Raw genomic sequence first — 14,837 nt, 5'->3', positions numbered from 1 at the left:
AAACCATAAAAAGTATAGAAATATAAAGGTTTAAAAGGAAATATTTGAATTTTTCTAATTCTATCTCTTGGTCAGTCTGTGTTGGCCCGAGGAAGAGCAGGGTCGAATTCTAACATGATTTTTTTAATATTAATGAACTTAAAATAAACTCAGTGGCCGAGTCAGTTGTGAAGTTGTCGATCACAACAACCGTCACATTCTCAATAACGACTTCTGATTCTCCAGTTCAGATTGGACTGGTTCTGATCGAGCTTCACTGAACTGTGAATAGCAAACTGATTTCAAACCCAGGTTCAGGATTAATCAGGAATAATTCAGTGACAGTGATTCTGCAGAATGTGGACGTCCACATCAGTGATGGAAATGTGTGTGTTTATTAGAGAGGAGGCTTTCACTCTTCTTTCACTTCCAAATAAGAAGTTTATGAGACATGGTTAAAGTCAGCATTGATTTTAAGCCTGAACTGAACTTAGCTCACGATAATCAAATATTAGTTTTCCTTTTCCTCTTCTCTCATCGGTTTATTATAAAAGACAAATCAGATCCTGAATAAACCAGAAGAAATGAGGAGTTCATCCCTCGTTCCTTTTGCCTCAGGTCTCTGTCTGTAATCTGCCGAGCTCGTAACATCTCCCTCCACAGGTGGAAGGAAACCTGGACGCAGCTCCGACCTGTTGTTGTTGTTGTTGTTGTTGTTGTTATGATTATGTCGATGACATCACTGTTCCCTTCACACACCCCCCATCTCACACTCAGCAGTTCTGTCCTGCTTCCAATCACATGTCCGTCTGTGGCAGGACGGGACGTTACCACCGACCCCCCCGCCCGAGCTGCTGGTCAACTCCCAGTCTCACCTGCTGGTCAACTCCCAGTCTCACCCGCTGCAATAACTACTCTGTTTGAATTGGACTCTGGAGCAGATTGACCAGCGTTCGGCCGGTGTCTGGTGTTAATGTCCCCCCCCCCTCCCCCCAATACAAAAACTTTTCCACAAGTCTTGTAACCACACCCGGCCCCGTGGTGGAGGTTCAGTCGGCCTGAAGCTGAATTATGGTTTTAAGGTGTAAAGAAAGTGGGAGGAGTTTCTGCAGAATGAATATGCAGATGTTTATTTAGCAGGAACAACATGTTTGAGTTTGAGTCAATGCTCCAAAGACAAACTGCTGCTACATCTGGACATTTTTAATCTTAATGAAATCTTAAATATTCTTAACTAGATAACTCGATCACCGCTTCCATTAAGACAAACCAACACATGACTAATGGTGAATAGTGACTGTGCACTTCTAACCCTCCAGAAACACATTATAACACAAAAGGTTTCACTCGTTTTGTCATTCAAAATATTGCAATCAGAGAAAGAAAATATATTACAATAAGATAAATGTTCATATCATTATCACATTAGAAGAAGGCCGTCGAAGTTAAGGTCTCAATAAGTTGTTTTTCTTTTCCATCCTACGACAGAACCCTATTGAAATGATTTAGATCATTACATAATATTATGAAAATTAAATGTTGATTTAGAAGAAAGTTGTAAAACTACAAGAATTAAAGAAAAACATAAAGAAATGAGCAGTGAGGAGGAATTTGGATCCTTAATGAATTTATATATTCCTCAATATGTCTGATTAGTTTCATGAAGATCCATGAACCTCCAACATGGCTGCCGGCCGGTTACAGACCCGACACCACTCTGTGTATGTTCCGTGTTCACCTGGATCTCATGTTCCTCACCATGTCTGTCCCATTGCCCCTGTGTGTGTCCTGCATGTGTGTCCTCCGTGTCCTGTGCGTCTCTGCTCCCTCCCCCCCCAGGCGGCTTGGCGTCTGTACACCACCGAAGGCGCTCGTCCGTACCTCAGAGCCACCTGGCACCTCTACCAAAGCGCCCTCCCCCCCCTCAGGCATGTATCCCCACCACCACCACCTCCACCTCCACCAGCACTCCCATCACCACCCCCCACCTCCCTCCACCCCCCCCCCCCCACTCCAATCACAATGCATCAAAACTTCCCCTAAAGAAACTAATCAGCTTTTTCCTCCTCCCCCCCCTCACTTTCCTTCTCTCATGTCTCACACAACTCATATCTTCCTCCCTCACCGTTTTTATTTGTTTTTTCCTCCCCCCCTCAATCCCCCCCCCCCCCCCCCCCCTGGTAATTGTTTAATATCATCATTTGATTTATTCTGTCGACTCTGCATGTAGTGTGTCTGGCGTAGTTATGCTGCTGATGAGAACTCGGTTTCCATCGCTACCTGGAAGCCTCATTTGAAGGCGTTGCATACCTGCAGCCCCGCCAAGTAGGTAACAACTCACAGACTCACAAACATGGCCGCTGCTGCTCAGCCCTCCTCCTCCTCCTCCTCCTCATCGCTCATCTTCAGCCGGTGTCTGCTCGTCTTCATCGGCGCAGCTTCAGCCCCTCTTCCATCCCCCCATCGTGTGACTCTGTGATGCAGCATTGTGACTCCTCTTCCTCCTCTTCCTCTTCTTCCTCCTCTTCTTCTTCTTCAAGTGAACCTTTATTAACCTTCTGGTCCCAGATGTTTCCTCAGCATGGTCTCAAACACCTTCTTCACATTCAGGCAGATATTTACACAACATCAGAAACTTTATGACGATTTAAAGTCTGTTAATGATGATTTAATTATAAATAATTAATACTTAAAATACTCACAGGTTATTACAAACAGGAATATGAGCAGAAACAATCCAACAAATACAAATGTTTTGATCGTACACTGAAAGTAAAGATGGACGACATGACAGTTTCCCTGAAGTGAAGCCAAACTATCCTGATCGCCCCCTGGTGGTTTCCTGCAGTATAGGTCACAAACACATCCTCTGTTAGCAGATGGGTCATGGACCAAACTCAAAAGTCAAAGTACACGTTAAATACAGTTTTCTCTGGTGTCATTTCACGCTGGTATTAGATCTTATATACATTTTTACAGTAAGTTTGGTTTTAATTGAAACGTCACAATTGACATTCAAGAATCACACTCACACACACACACACACACACACACGCACACGTACTGGACACAGCAGATTCAGATCCTCACTCTTCTGATTTCCACGCCTGTCGCTAACACTTAGCTTCGCTGTGCACGGCCTTAGCTTGCATGTGCTCGTGACCTCGTTGACCTTCTCTCTGCTTCCGTCGGCTGTGACTCCTCCCACGTCCGTCAGTGGAAATGTGTGTATGAACCTGTGTGAAGCTGCTGGAGACTAATGTCTCTCCCTTTGTCTCCTCCTCTCTGTCTGTCCCACTAACCCCTGAAGGAAGGAGCAGGGCGAGACCACCTACAGGTTTGTGTGACTCATTCCTGCAAACACACAAACACACAAACACACAACGTCCGTGAATGAAATCTGCAGTTTGTCTGTTATCATCTATTTATTATTTGAATGAAGATGGAGAAAATGCAGGAGGACGTGCTTTGGTTTTGGTTTCTTCATGATGATGATGATGATGATGATGATGATGATAATGATGTAAGCGAGGGTAAGAGCAGAAAATGAAACATTAAAAATGAGAGAAGGTCAACTACAGCGCTTTGACACACAACATAAAAGAAGAATCCACATGGGTCAATATTACATACGTGTAAATTATCGTTATCAAACTATTGACCGATATTTTACTGCTTAATCTTAAACTTTATTAGAAATAACTATAAATACAAAGGACACACAAATACAACCCAAAGAACTTTTGTAAAAAGTAAACATGAATACACATCTTTTCTGCATCTTGTTCTGTGAAGTAAAAGTTTTCAAATAGGCAACGATAAACCACAATTAAAACTTTGGTCGATTTTAATCGGCCAATTGAAAAATGTAAGATAAACCAGCTACTTTCAAAGTGTCCCATAGAACGGTCCATCTCTGGTGAGGCCCCCCCCCCCCCCCCCCCCTCCTTCCACGTTCGTTTCTCTCTCTGCACTTGACTCAGGCAGCAAAAGGGTGATGAGCTCCTCCTGTATTCTCTGCCTGTGTGTGTCTGTGTGTGTGTGTGTGTGCGTACACATGCACACACGCCTTTCAAAGTCAGGAGTCTGTACCATGTCTGTACCATGACGCACTTTTTCCATTGGGATGGTATTTATATAACTCATCAAACACAAGTCGAGCAGAGACAGAGCAAAGTTGAAAGGAGGGGGAGGGGGGGAGGGGGTGGGGGGGCTTCAGAGAGGGGGGGGGGGGCGACAGACAGAGAGATTTGTGACTTTAATTACACTTGTATAGTTTTTACTGTGCAGCGCTTCTTTGGCAGCGTTTGGGAGCCAGCAGCTTCTCCGGCCTTTAAACCCAACACACACACACACACACACACACACACACACACACCGAACACACACACACACACACACACACACACACACACACACACACACACACACACACACACACATAAAAAAGACCTTTATTCTCTCATTGAATAGAACAGCAGCAAATTAGCTTCTCATCCTGAAACCAATCAGCCGTTAATGAGCTTTTGCTGCTTCCACAGCTTCATCCATCCCCCAGAATGCCTCCTGTTTATTCTTAGAAAGCAACTCGTCCAATTTGCACTTTGTGAAATCATAATTACGCGCACGTTTTTATGACACCATTTCTCTCCAGGGTTTTCCTGCTCCACCAGGAGAACACAGGGCGCTCGGTCATTAGTGGTTTCACAGACTGTCGGCTGCTCGCCGGCGGGGGGTGGGGGGTGGTTGCTCGTTTTTAAAGCAGACTTGTAAACACCAGCGGTCGTAAAACATCAGAGACGCCACAAAGTGCCACAGCAGGATCCACGTGGTGGGGGGGAGAGGAGCCTGACAGAAACAGAGTTCATGGGAGGAGGCAGGTGGAGTGTGTAGGAGAGAGAGAGAGACCAGACTATTGATTATCAATATCAGCAGAAATCTATATTTTATAAAGGTTCCCTGTTTTTCTGTTTTGCCTGATTTTCCAAGACGGGTTTTACTCCTGTCGTTCACTGACCCTGCTGCATTCTGGGTAGTCCAACCAGCCTGATGCCGACTCACGCTTCACTCGTCTGTGTTTGTAAAACTTCAGCTTCTTCAACCACAAGCTTCAAACACCAGAACTCACACTAAACCAAGCAGAATCAACTGTATAGATTAAAATCTGTAGAGAAAACACTTAAGTTAAGTTTTTTGAACAAGCTGTTGTGTATCTGTGTGTGGATTCAAACACACGTCAGTGAGTCTAACAAAGTTAAACTCAAATCATTTGTGAATCATATTTGTCACATGCAGATCACCTGTCACTCATTTGCGACCAGTTTAGATTCGAGTCTCTCTTCATAGAAATCAGATTCCCAGTTTCTCAACCTCCACTCGTTCTCCACTGCGTCTCTGAACTCTGCAAACGCACACTTCACACAATAATCTGTGTGTTGAAAAGATCATTTGGGAGATTTCTTTGGAGTTTCCAGCTCAACGGAGGAATCTCGGCCGGACGAATTCACATCCTCTTTTTATCTCCTCCCTCCTCTATCTCTCCCCTCTCCTCCACCCGTCCCCCCCCCCCCCCCCTCGCTCTAGTAGGGGTCTAAGTACAGGGCGGCTCTTCAGAAGGTACACTCGGAAATATAGGAGGTACCTGCAGCACTACCCAGCATCCTCTCTGCCTCGAGCCTAATAACCCGTGAGAATGACTAATAGCATGGAGGAGAACACAGACACTGAAGGGCTTGTCTGAGACCAGCTCTGCCGCCTGCTGCCCGTCCATCGCCAGCCAGACCTGGTTCAGAAATTAAAGGGGAATTCCACCAAAATGGATATTTCCACTGTAGACAGAGATGTGGGGGTTAACGATCAGTAAAACATAAGCTTTTTCAGACAAAGGGAAAAAGCACCAGATGGAAAATGAACTGTCACGTCCAGTAAATGCACGTTCAGCCCCCGTCGTCTTATACAAAAACTTTTCATCGTTCATTTAGAACTTTTTATTTGAAAGGGAGTTTAAAAGTAAAAAGAAAAAGGTCTAAATTCCCCTTTTATTTTATTTTTATTAATCTGTATTTGCCTCTCAATCTAATCCAGATTTAAACGACAGTCCAGCCACACGATCCTCTCCGGTTTCATTCCTTTGATCTAAACCTTCATGGGACCAGAAGTTGGTTCAGTTGATGATTTCTTGGTGATATAATCCCATCACTCGTAAATATGAAACAATTCTGAGACAATCTAAATCAGATTAAATCATAAAAAACAAATCCTGTGGCTGGACCCAGTTCATCTTAAACAACCTGTGAGGTGTTGATACTGGTTTCCAGAGGCAGGTGTGACAGCTTCTCCTCAGTTTGCTGCATGTTCCTGCATCACTGCTGCACTGCTCCCCCCCCCCCCCCCTCCATTACAAAGGCAAACAATGATCATAGATATTATTGTTATTGTGACGAGATCTGTAATGTTCAGCTCCCTCCATTGTGTTTTAGAAAGGTTCTGAAAGTGTAGGAGACACAGAGACTGAGGCAAGAAACTGCTGAGATATTTAGTTCTGCTTTTAAAACCTGGTGAAAAGGTGCAAGTCAGGGAATTAATAATAAAACATAACCTTTGAAAAATAAGTCTTTGAAAAAACCCCACTTATATTAAATTAAAATGCTGAATCTCAGGTTGATTCAAAGGTTCTGGAGGAAAGTGTGAAATGGTGGCATGGACCCTGCATCTCGTTGGTCTGCTGCAATGCATGCTGGTCTATTTGCATCAGAGTTATAAGTTACAAACCTGGAAGTTAAAAGATCTAAAAATCATGTTTCTCCTGCTGTGTGTTGTTTCTAAAATATGGAATAAATAGTTTTACTGACAGAGGAAAGATGATGAAATAAGTTTGACAGTTTGGTTTTTATAGTCATATAATAGTATTAATATTAATATGTATTTCCATTGCACTGCAGTGTGATTACAGAAGTCGTGTGAAATCACTCTCTGTCTGCGTGAACCTCCGAAAGTTTAAAAGATCTGATGATGGAAGAAACCACGAGGCTTTAAACTGGTAATCATCTCTGAGCTGAGAAGTGAACCAGTGAGTGGAACTGGTCGTGAGTGGAGAGCTGCCGGGGTCAGGATGGAGTAGGAGGGATGTGATCTGGTGTGTGTGGGGGGGGGGGGGGTCGGGATGTGATCTGGTGTGGGGGGGGCATGTCAGCTGGGTGATGTGAAGGAGAAGCACAGAACGCCGCCCTGTGTCTCTTTCTCTCTTCTCACTGTCCGACGGGGAATACGTGTTGACAGCTTCTCTCTCTCTCTCTCTCTCTCTCTTCTCGTGTCTCTCCATCAACCCCGACCTCTTTCACACACTCTCTCCATCATCCTCATCCTCCACTCCCTGGTTCTGTCCATCTCTGGATCCTCTCTCCGTCCCCCTCGTCCCAAACCTTCCTCTACGCTCCTGTGGATGTTGTTCTCTCCTCATTCCACCTCCTTCTCTCCTCGTTCCACCTCCTTCTCCCCTCATTCCACATCCTTCTCTCCTCGTTCCACCTCCTTCTCTCCTCGTTCCACCTCCTTCTCTCCTCTTTCCACCTCCTTCTCTCCTCGTTCCACCTCCTTCTCTCCTCGTTCCACCTCCTTCTCTCCTCTTTCCACCTCCTTCTCTCCTCGTTCCACCTCATTCTCTCCTCATTCCACCTCCTTCTCCCCTCGTTCCACCTCCTTCTCGCCTCGTTCCACCTCCTTCTCCCCTCATTCCACCTCCTTCTCTCCTCGTTCCACCTCCTTCTCCCCTCATTCCACCTCCTTCTCTCCTCTTTCCACCTCCTTCTCTCCTCGTTCCACCTCCTTCTCTCCTCGTTCCACCTCCTTCTCCCCTCATTCCACCTCCTTCTCTCCTCATTCCACCTCCTTCTCTCCTCGTTCCACCTCCTTCTCCCCTCATTCCACCTCCTTCTCTCCTCGTTCCACCTCCTTCTCTCCTCTTTCCACCTCCTTCTCCCCTCGTTCCACCTCCTTCTCCCCTCATTCCACCTCCTTCTCTCCTCATTCCACCTCCTTCTCCTCGTTCCACCTCCTTCTCTCCTCGTTCCACCTCCTTCTCTCCTTGTTCCACCTCCTTCTCTCCTCCTGCTCCTTCTCTCTCCCTCCTGCAGTCAGAAGCTGAGTTTCAAGGAGCGGGTCCGCATGGCGAGTCCTCGTGGTCAGAGCATGAAGAGCAGACAGGCGTCCATCAACGACCGCCGCTCCCCTGGCAATGAGGGGGTGGGGGGCGCCGAGCTGATGGGGGGGAGTCCGGCTAAAGTGCAGAAGAGCTGGAGCTTCAACGACCGGACACGTTTCCGTCCGTCTCTGCGGCTGAAGAGCCAGACGCGCACGGCGGTGCCAGACGGTGAGTGGGACTCCGACTGTCAATCACTGTCTTCACTACTGGAGCTGGTTTCATCCAGAATCGTCCTAATGCAGAGGAACTGGATCTCATGTCTTTAACATCACCGAGCTGCAAAGAGACAGGAAGTCACCGGGATCACGTTATGTGACGGGTCTGTAACTTAATCCCCCATGATGCACTATTCCCAGAAAGAACCATGAAAGTAATCGTTCCCATTAACTAGTCGTGTAACAGTCCTTGAGTCCGTGTGCAGCAGGTCACCGGACTTTACAATCATTCATGAAATGTGGGAGAATGTCTCCAAAAGTCCAGAACTCAGAAACAGAACTTTGTCTCCATTGTCCAACTAATCAGAATTAAAGATTTTCCGTTTTATTAAACAAGGACAATGCACAAGAAAAGATTAAACCTCAAAAAGAGAAAAAAATGATTTATCAGCTTATTTCCATCTACAGGTACACACTAAATCTAAAAATACATTTTGATCATTGGTGATTTATTCTATTTGGTTATTTATTTTTAAAAGACTTTGAATATTTGTTATAATTTAATTTTTTTATTCTTAAAAATGTACACATTATCTATTGTATTCTAGATGGTTTTTCTTGTGCACAACGCTAATCACACTTATAGTTATAAACATTCAAGAAGCTTTTAAGTACTTTAAAAATATATCTTACTACATTTCTGCGTTTTGTGGATTCTAAGGAAAATGAATTAATTGTAGAGTTTCTCCTCAAATTTCCCAGAAACCCTTTCTCTGCAGGAACAGAATAAATTGCTGACGGCTCTAATAGCTTCTCTGTTTCTTCTCCCACCCTCTGCTATCGTTGGTTTGAGCAGATTTTATAACCCCCCCCCCCCCCCCCCCCTCATCTGCACCATATCATTATTTACTTTCTTTCCGCTACTTGGCAGCATCACAGATATACTGTGTCTGTCCTTTTCTCTCGCCTCATATAGCTGAGCGGGCAGAATTCTGTCCCCCCCCCCGAGATCCCATCCAAGTGGGGCATAAATTCTCACCTCCTAAAAGCCAAAACAGCCTCAGTTTGAAACATTCTTGGAAGCTGCTGTCGAGACGCCGCGATGCACAAAGTGTTTTATGAATTTTTCAGCCTGGAAAGTATTTTTTGCACATGGCCCTGAGTTTATTGATGAGCTGACGTCTCCGTCTCTCTCAGTGGACGCAGGCGTGACCACGGAGGACTCCTTCGACGAGAGGCGCTGCCACTGCGACGTGACCGTGGAGGATCTGTCGGCGCCGCTGAAGGCCGTCATCAGAGCCGTCAGGTGAGAGGTCATGTGATCTGACCCCTATTTGATGAGGGCTTCGTCTCGTCTTATTGACTCCTCCCATCAGTTCAACTCTTCCCTCAGGACATTTATTTTTCTCATCCATTGATTCTTTAACCACGGTGACGGCTCCCTGAGCTGCTGGCCAATCGCTCCTCCTCTGATTGGCCGGTTGTTGAGTGTAGATGTGGTGCGGCTACTTTCTGACCTTTAGCTCTCGTTGAAGTCGAGTCAGGTTTCTGATTGATTGATTGATTGATTGATTGATTGATCAGCTCGGACCCCTGCTGCTCCCTCTGATCCACATGGAGTTCAGGATGATAAAAACATTCGTTCAACCTCCAGCAGGTTCTCGTGATATTCGGTTTCCTGGAACAACATGTTTGTTTTGAATCTATTTCTTTATTTTTCCTGCGTCGTCTTGTCTGTATCTCTGTGAACTACCTGCTGGGTTGGAGGGTTTTGCCTGAAGGTGTCTGTGTGTGTCTGTGTGTGTCTGTGTGTGTGTGTGTCTTACACTGGCACCGGCACCCTGCGAGCGAATGTTTGTCCAACTGGCTCCGACAGCTTCTTCTCACCGTCTTCATATTTTTCATTGTAAAAATAATAATTCTCCTTTTCCACCTCTCACCGTGAGTCCAACAACTGGTTCAAGAATTCAGATGCTGCTCTGCTGGTTTTATTAACTCCAAATTCAACCTTTTCCATTTAATAAAGACACGGGATGTAAATAAGAAACAGAAAACTTAAAAAGAATAACAAGTTGCCCAATTCAAAGCAGAGTAATAGTCATAACAGGAGCAGTTTGGAATCTTATTCAGTCATTTGTTCTAGAAACTGTAAAATGTTGGATCATATTAATAAAATGTCTGGAGCTGTTTCCGAAGATCGCTGGATTCTTGAAGCTGTTAATGGTTTCTATACAAAGAAGGATCTAAAGAACCCATTACATGTTAGTGCAGATGTGGATCAAGCTGCAGATGAAGAACTTTATGTTTTATGACGGAAGGTTTTTCCGAGCAGAGGAGAAGATGCTGAACAGAACTTTGTACGTTTATAGTTCTTCCGCACTCGTTAAGATGCCAAACACCAGTAGATGTGAGCGGATGTCCGGGACATGTCTTCAGTTGTGTGTGAGCATCAGACCTGGGACACACACCCAGGTGTCGGGGCCCAGTTGGGATCTTTGCTCCTGATCCGGAGCCGTTAGTCTGTGATGACTCCTTCATGCTTCAGGGCTTGTCCATGGATTCCTGATAAATATGGACAGCATCAAAATCCTTTCTATAAATAAGTCTCTTGTGCACATCTGGCACATATGTTCCTGCATTTCTCACTTACACTTATCCTCAGCAACTTCCTGTTTCTGATGATATAAGATAACTCAGACTCAGTAAACCAGGTGGACATTTGTGTCCATGTAGAACTTGTTGTGTAACGATTTCAAGTGGAATCTGTTTGGAAAGCAAAACACGTTCAGTCATATGTTAAAGTTTGAATGATTTGAGGTGTCGGTTCTTTATCCTGCTTTGATTTATTAGTGACCTGACATCTAAAGGCTGAGCCGCTCCATCACCAGCTCCTCTGCTCTCTATAGGAATCACATTATCACACACACACACACACGCACACACACACGCACATGAGCCTCCACCACCCAACTCGGGCCCGCCTGCCCACCCAGCAGGCCTCCTCGATGGGCAGCCGCGGCCCAGGGCTTTCCCAGGGTGTCGGGTTGAGGGTTGGACACCCCCTCCCCAGTCGGCCCTGTTATTACAGAGGGTCGACTGTCACTGTTGTTTCCACTCAGACAATGAGAAACACCGGCAACTGGAGACACGCGGCCGCCACCGGGGAGCCGGAGTGAACCGAGGGCTTAGATCCGCTTACCTGCATCAATATTATTCACACAGCAGTGGGTCTGCTCATCAAACACAGGGTGACACTCTGGTTTCCTTCACTTGGATTGTTATGGATTGGACGAGGGAACCAGGGAGCCTCGAGGTATCTGAGATATTAATAATATTGTTTTAATTATTCTGCACAAAAAGATCAACAAGTGAAAAGTGACAAAGATCAGTCTGTGGCGTTCTCGTAGTTCCTGCTGCCCTCTAGTGGTTAGTTATAGGAGTTACAGACTTCAAATTATGCAATTATGTTTGTGTGTGTGTGTGTTTGTGTGTGTTTGTGTGTGTAGGATCATGAAGTTTCACGTTGCAAAGAAGAAGTTCAAGGAGACGCTGCGTCCCTACGACGTGAAGGACGTCATCGAGCAGTACTCTGCGGGACACTTGGACATGCTGTGTCGCATCAAGAGCCTTCAGACCAGGTCAGGACAGACACACACAAACACACACAAACACACACACCATCACACACACACGTCTCGAAGAGCTGATCCGTCCTCTCGTGTTAAAAACCATTTCTGCATATTCTGTTGTTATTTATAAAAGTGTTTACCTGTGCCAGATGTGGACGGTCCTGCAGATGTTCTCTTCATTAAAAATACATTCAGATAAAAAAAAATGTCCACTTTCATCTCACCAGCTGCTTCTGTGCTTGAGAGTGTGTGTCTGTGCAGTAGCCTTCATGTCCATGTGTGTCCCCTCTCTCTCCCAGACTTGACAAAGTCGTGGGCCCCCCCGCGAGGCCGTTCAGCAGCCGCCTCAAGACCTTTTCTGCTCCTTCCCTGCATTTATATTACAGCCAGGCGCGGAGGAAGCAGTCTGCGCCGGGGTTAGACCTCAGCGCCGCCACCTGCCTGCCGACTACTAACCCAACAACACCGTCACATCTGGGTCACACAGCAGACAACTCATTCTAAATGATAAGGGAACATTTAGTGATGACCACATCATTTTAAACATAACCTCAACATTGAGCCAAAAACCAAGCTGCTGTGCACTAATGATGCTTTTAAAAAGGAGGAAGCAGCCAAATGTTCACTTCCATGTGTCGGCCTGCTTGTGACCAACTTGTGTGCATGCAACACAAAGTGCCATGTGACCCGGATCTGACTGTAGTTTAATGGACAAGCTTCAACTCCAGCAGAGCTCGAACACTGGATCATGAACTTAGTCCTGCAAGAAAAAGTGAATAATACAAATGTAACATTATCTGACTAATTCTCACTTTTAAATTCAGTTTAACAACGAGGAGAAATTCATATTTTATGACTCCTTTGTTTGTGTTTGATTTAATCATATTGATATACAGTATAAAAAGTCCTTTATTTAAAAATAATGAAAATATATAATAATCCTGATTTGAGCCACTTGAAGACATCATCTGGTTTATGGTCATGTTGTGTTTTCTGAAGCTGGATGAACTGACATGTTGTCGGTGACGTTCTGGTTTTGTGAGCCTGAGTGTGTGTGTTTGAAGTGTTGTCGATACACACAGACCTGAGTGATGCAACGCAAATCGGCTGTGTAACTCACAGTAGATTTTGATAATATCCCCACAAAGACATTGGAAACATGAATTAACCTCAAATTAAATAAATAAAGACACCAACCGATAACGACAATCTAAAAGTATTATCATCTGCATTGCTTCAAACCTCAGTGTGTGTGCCTGTGTGTGTGTTTGCCTGTGTGTGTGTGCGTGTGCGTGTTAGAGATGTGTCTGACCCGCTGTCTCTCCTGTCTTCAGCCCGGGTCGACCCAGGAACGTGTCGGCTCCCCTCCTGCATTATTATTACAACCACAGGAAGAAGCTCCCCCCCTCAGGGTTTCTGTTATTTCACTTCATTTGAGTTTAACCCAGAGAATAAAACCTCCCGGTTCCCTTGACCGTCCCGAACCCATGAAACGTTTCCTCCAAACAGACTCACCGAGATGCCAAACATCTGGATTAACTCTCTCACAGTAGCCCACCAGATGGTTGGAGTTTGCACCGGAGAACTCAGTTAGAACCAGAAGGTTTAAACAATCACAGAAGACAGATTCCACAAAGTGAGCGGCTCAGTAAATACGATTTACCCAAAACATGATTATTCAAACGTGTCAAACTCCACCCACCTGGTAATTATTTTTATTAATCTGAATTCATACGTGCACACCAACCTGAACCCACTCAGCTTCCGATGTGTTGTTCTATGAAGGGGAAAGATTGTTGCTTGTGAATGTTGCTAATTCCTTTGTGCGATTGTGGATCGGTAATTCATTTGGTTGGTTTTTAAGTAGAGAAAACAAAACAATGTATTTGGTGCATGTTGAGCTGTTTAATGATTAACTTCACTAATTCACACACTGTTTTAATGTGATCATTTAAATTTAAAAAGCCCCTGAAACGACATATTGTGTTAAATCTAAACTGAAACCTTGTTTTTCTTTGTTATATGAATAACTGACATGTTGGAGAGTTGTGACATAACAGCACTGATACAGTTGAGCCGTGAGTGTTTTACTAACCCTCCTCCGAACACCCTGCTGTTGCTGTTGGGATGACCTGATGTGAGTCATTATTTTCTAATATATAAACACGTGTGTATGTGTGTATGTGTGTGTGTCAGGGTGGATCAGATCCTGGGAAAAGGCCAGATTCCTGTGGATAAGAAGATGAGGGAGAAGCTGAACCAGGACGGGGACACGCTGGAGGGCGTGAGCATGCTGGGACGGGTGTGCAAGGTGGAGAGACAGGTGAGCTCAGAATAACAAGAATCAGGAGGAAACACCACTGAGTCGGGGTTGAGGTGTAAAGGGGAATTTGCTTACTAAGATTATATCACAATTTAATATTAATTCTAAGTCAAGAAAGAGTTGACGTGAAGGGTCGTTGAAATTCTGTCAACGTTTCTGTTCATCAACTTGAACTCTTTCCTTCCCTCTCCTCACCCTGAGCATCTGTTCTGTGGGAGTTGAAGAGTGAAGCTGAACTGTGGATCAGTTAAAAGGATTTAAAGTCATTAAAAACCAGAGTTTAATCTCCAATATTCAGCAGGAAACTTTTCAAATATCAACAAATCTAAAAAGAGTTTGGTTGGATTTGTTCTGGCAGCAGCTCCTTTGGTTGAGGAAGCAGAGGATCATGGGTAATAGATAGATAGATAGATAGATAGATAGATAGATAGATAGATTACTATGGCAGCCGGTATATTTGAATACAATAAAATACAATAGAATAAAATAAAATAAATAAAAATATTAAGGTAGAAAAAAATAAAAAAAGAAACACAAGATAAATAGGTAGA

The 14,837-nt window shown here is 44.6% G+C and overlaps 1 protein-coding gene across 1 annotated transcript in view; it reads left to right on the top strand.

Annotated features, from left to right (window-relative positions):
• Nucleotides 1–14,837, top strand: part of kcnq5a (potassium voltage-gated channel, KQT-like subfamily, member 5a) — a 42,019-nt gene that overhangs the window by 23,364 nt on the left and 3,818 nt on the right. Inside the window, exons 9-15 of the mRNA XM_053435855.1 lie at nt 1,819–1,907; nt 8,112–8,347; nt 9,532–9,640; nt 11,841–11,972; nt 12,263–12,406; nt 13,298–13,375; nt 14,160–14,286. Of these exons, the coding sequence (XP_053291830.1) occupies nt 1,819–1,907; nt 8,112–8,347; nt 9,532–9,640; nt 11,841–11,972; nt 12,263–12,406; nt 13,298–13,375; nt 14,160–14,286 (915 nt within the window). The remainder of the gene's footprint in view (nt 1–1,818; nt 1,908–8,111; nt 8,348–9,531; nt 9,641–11,840; nt 11,973–12,262; nt 12,407–13,297; nt 13,376–14,159; nt 14,287–14,837) is intronic.

Source organism: Pleuronectes platessa, chromosome 12 (assembly GCF_947347685.1).
Source record: "Pleuronectes platessa chromosome 12, fPlePla1.1, whole genome shotgun sequence".
NCBI classification, from domain to species: Eukaryota; Metazoa; Chordata; class Actinopteri; order Pleuronectiformes; family Pleuronectidae; genus Pleuronectes; species Pleuronectes platessa.
This window is presented reverse-complemented; position numbering and strand designations above follow the sequence as displayed.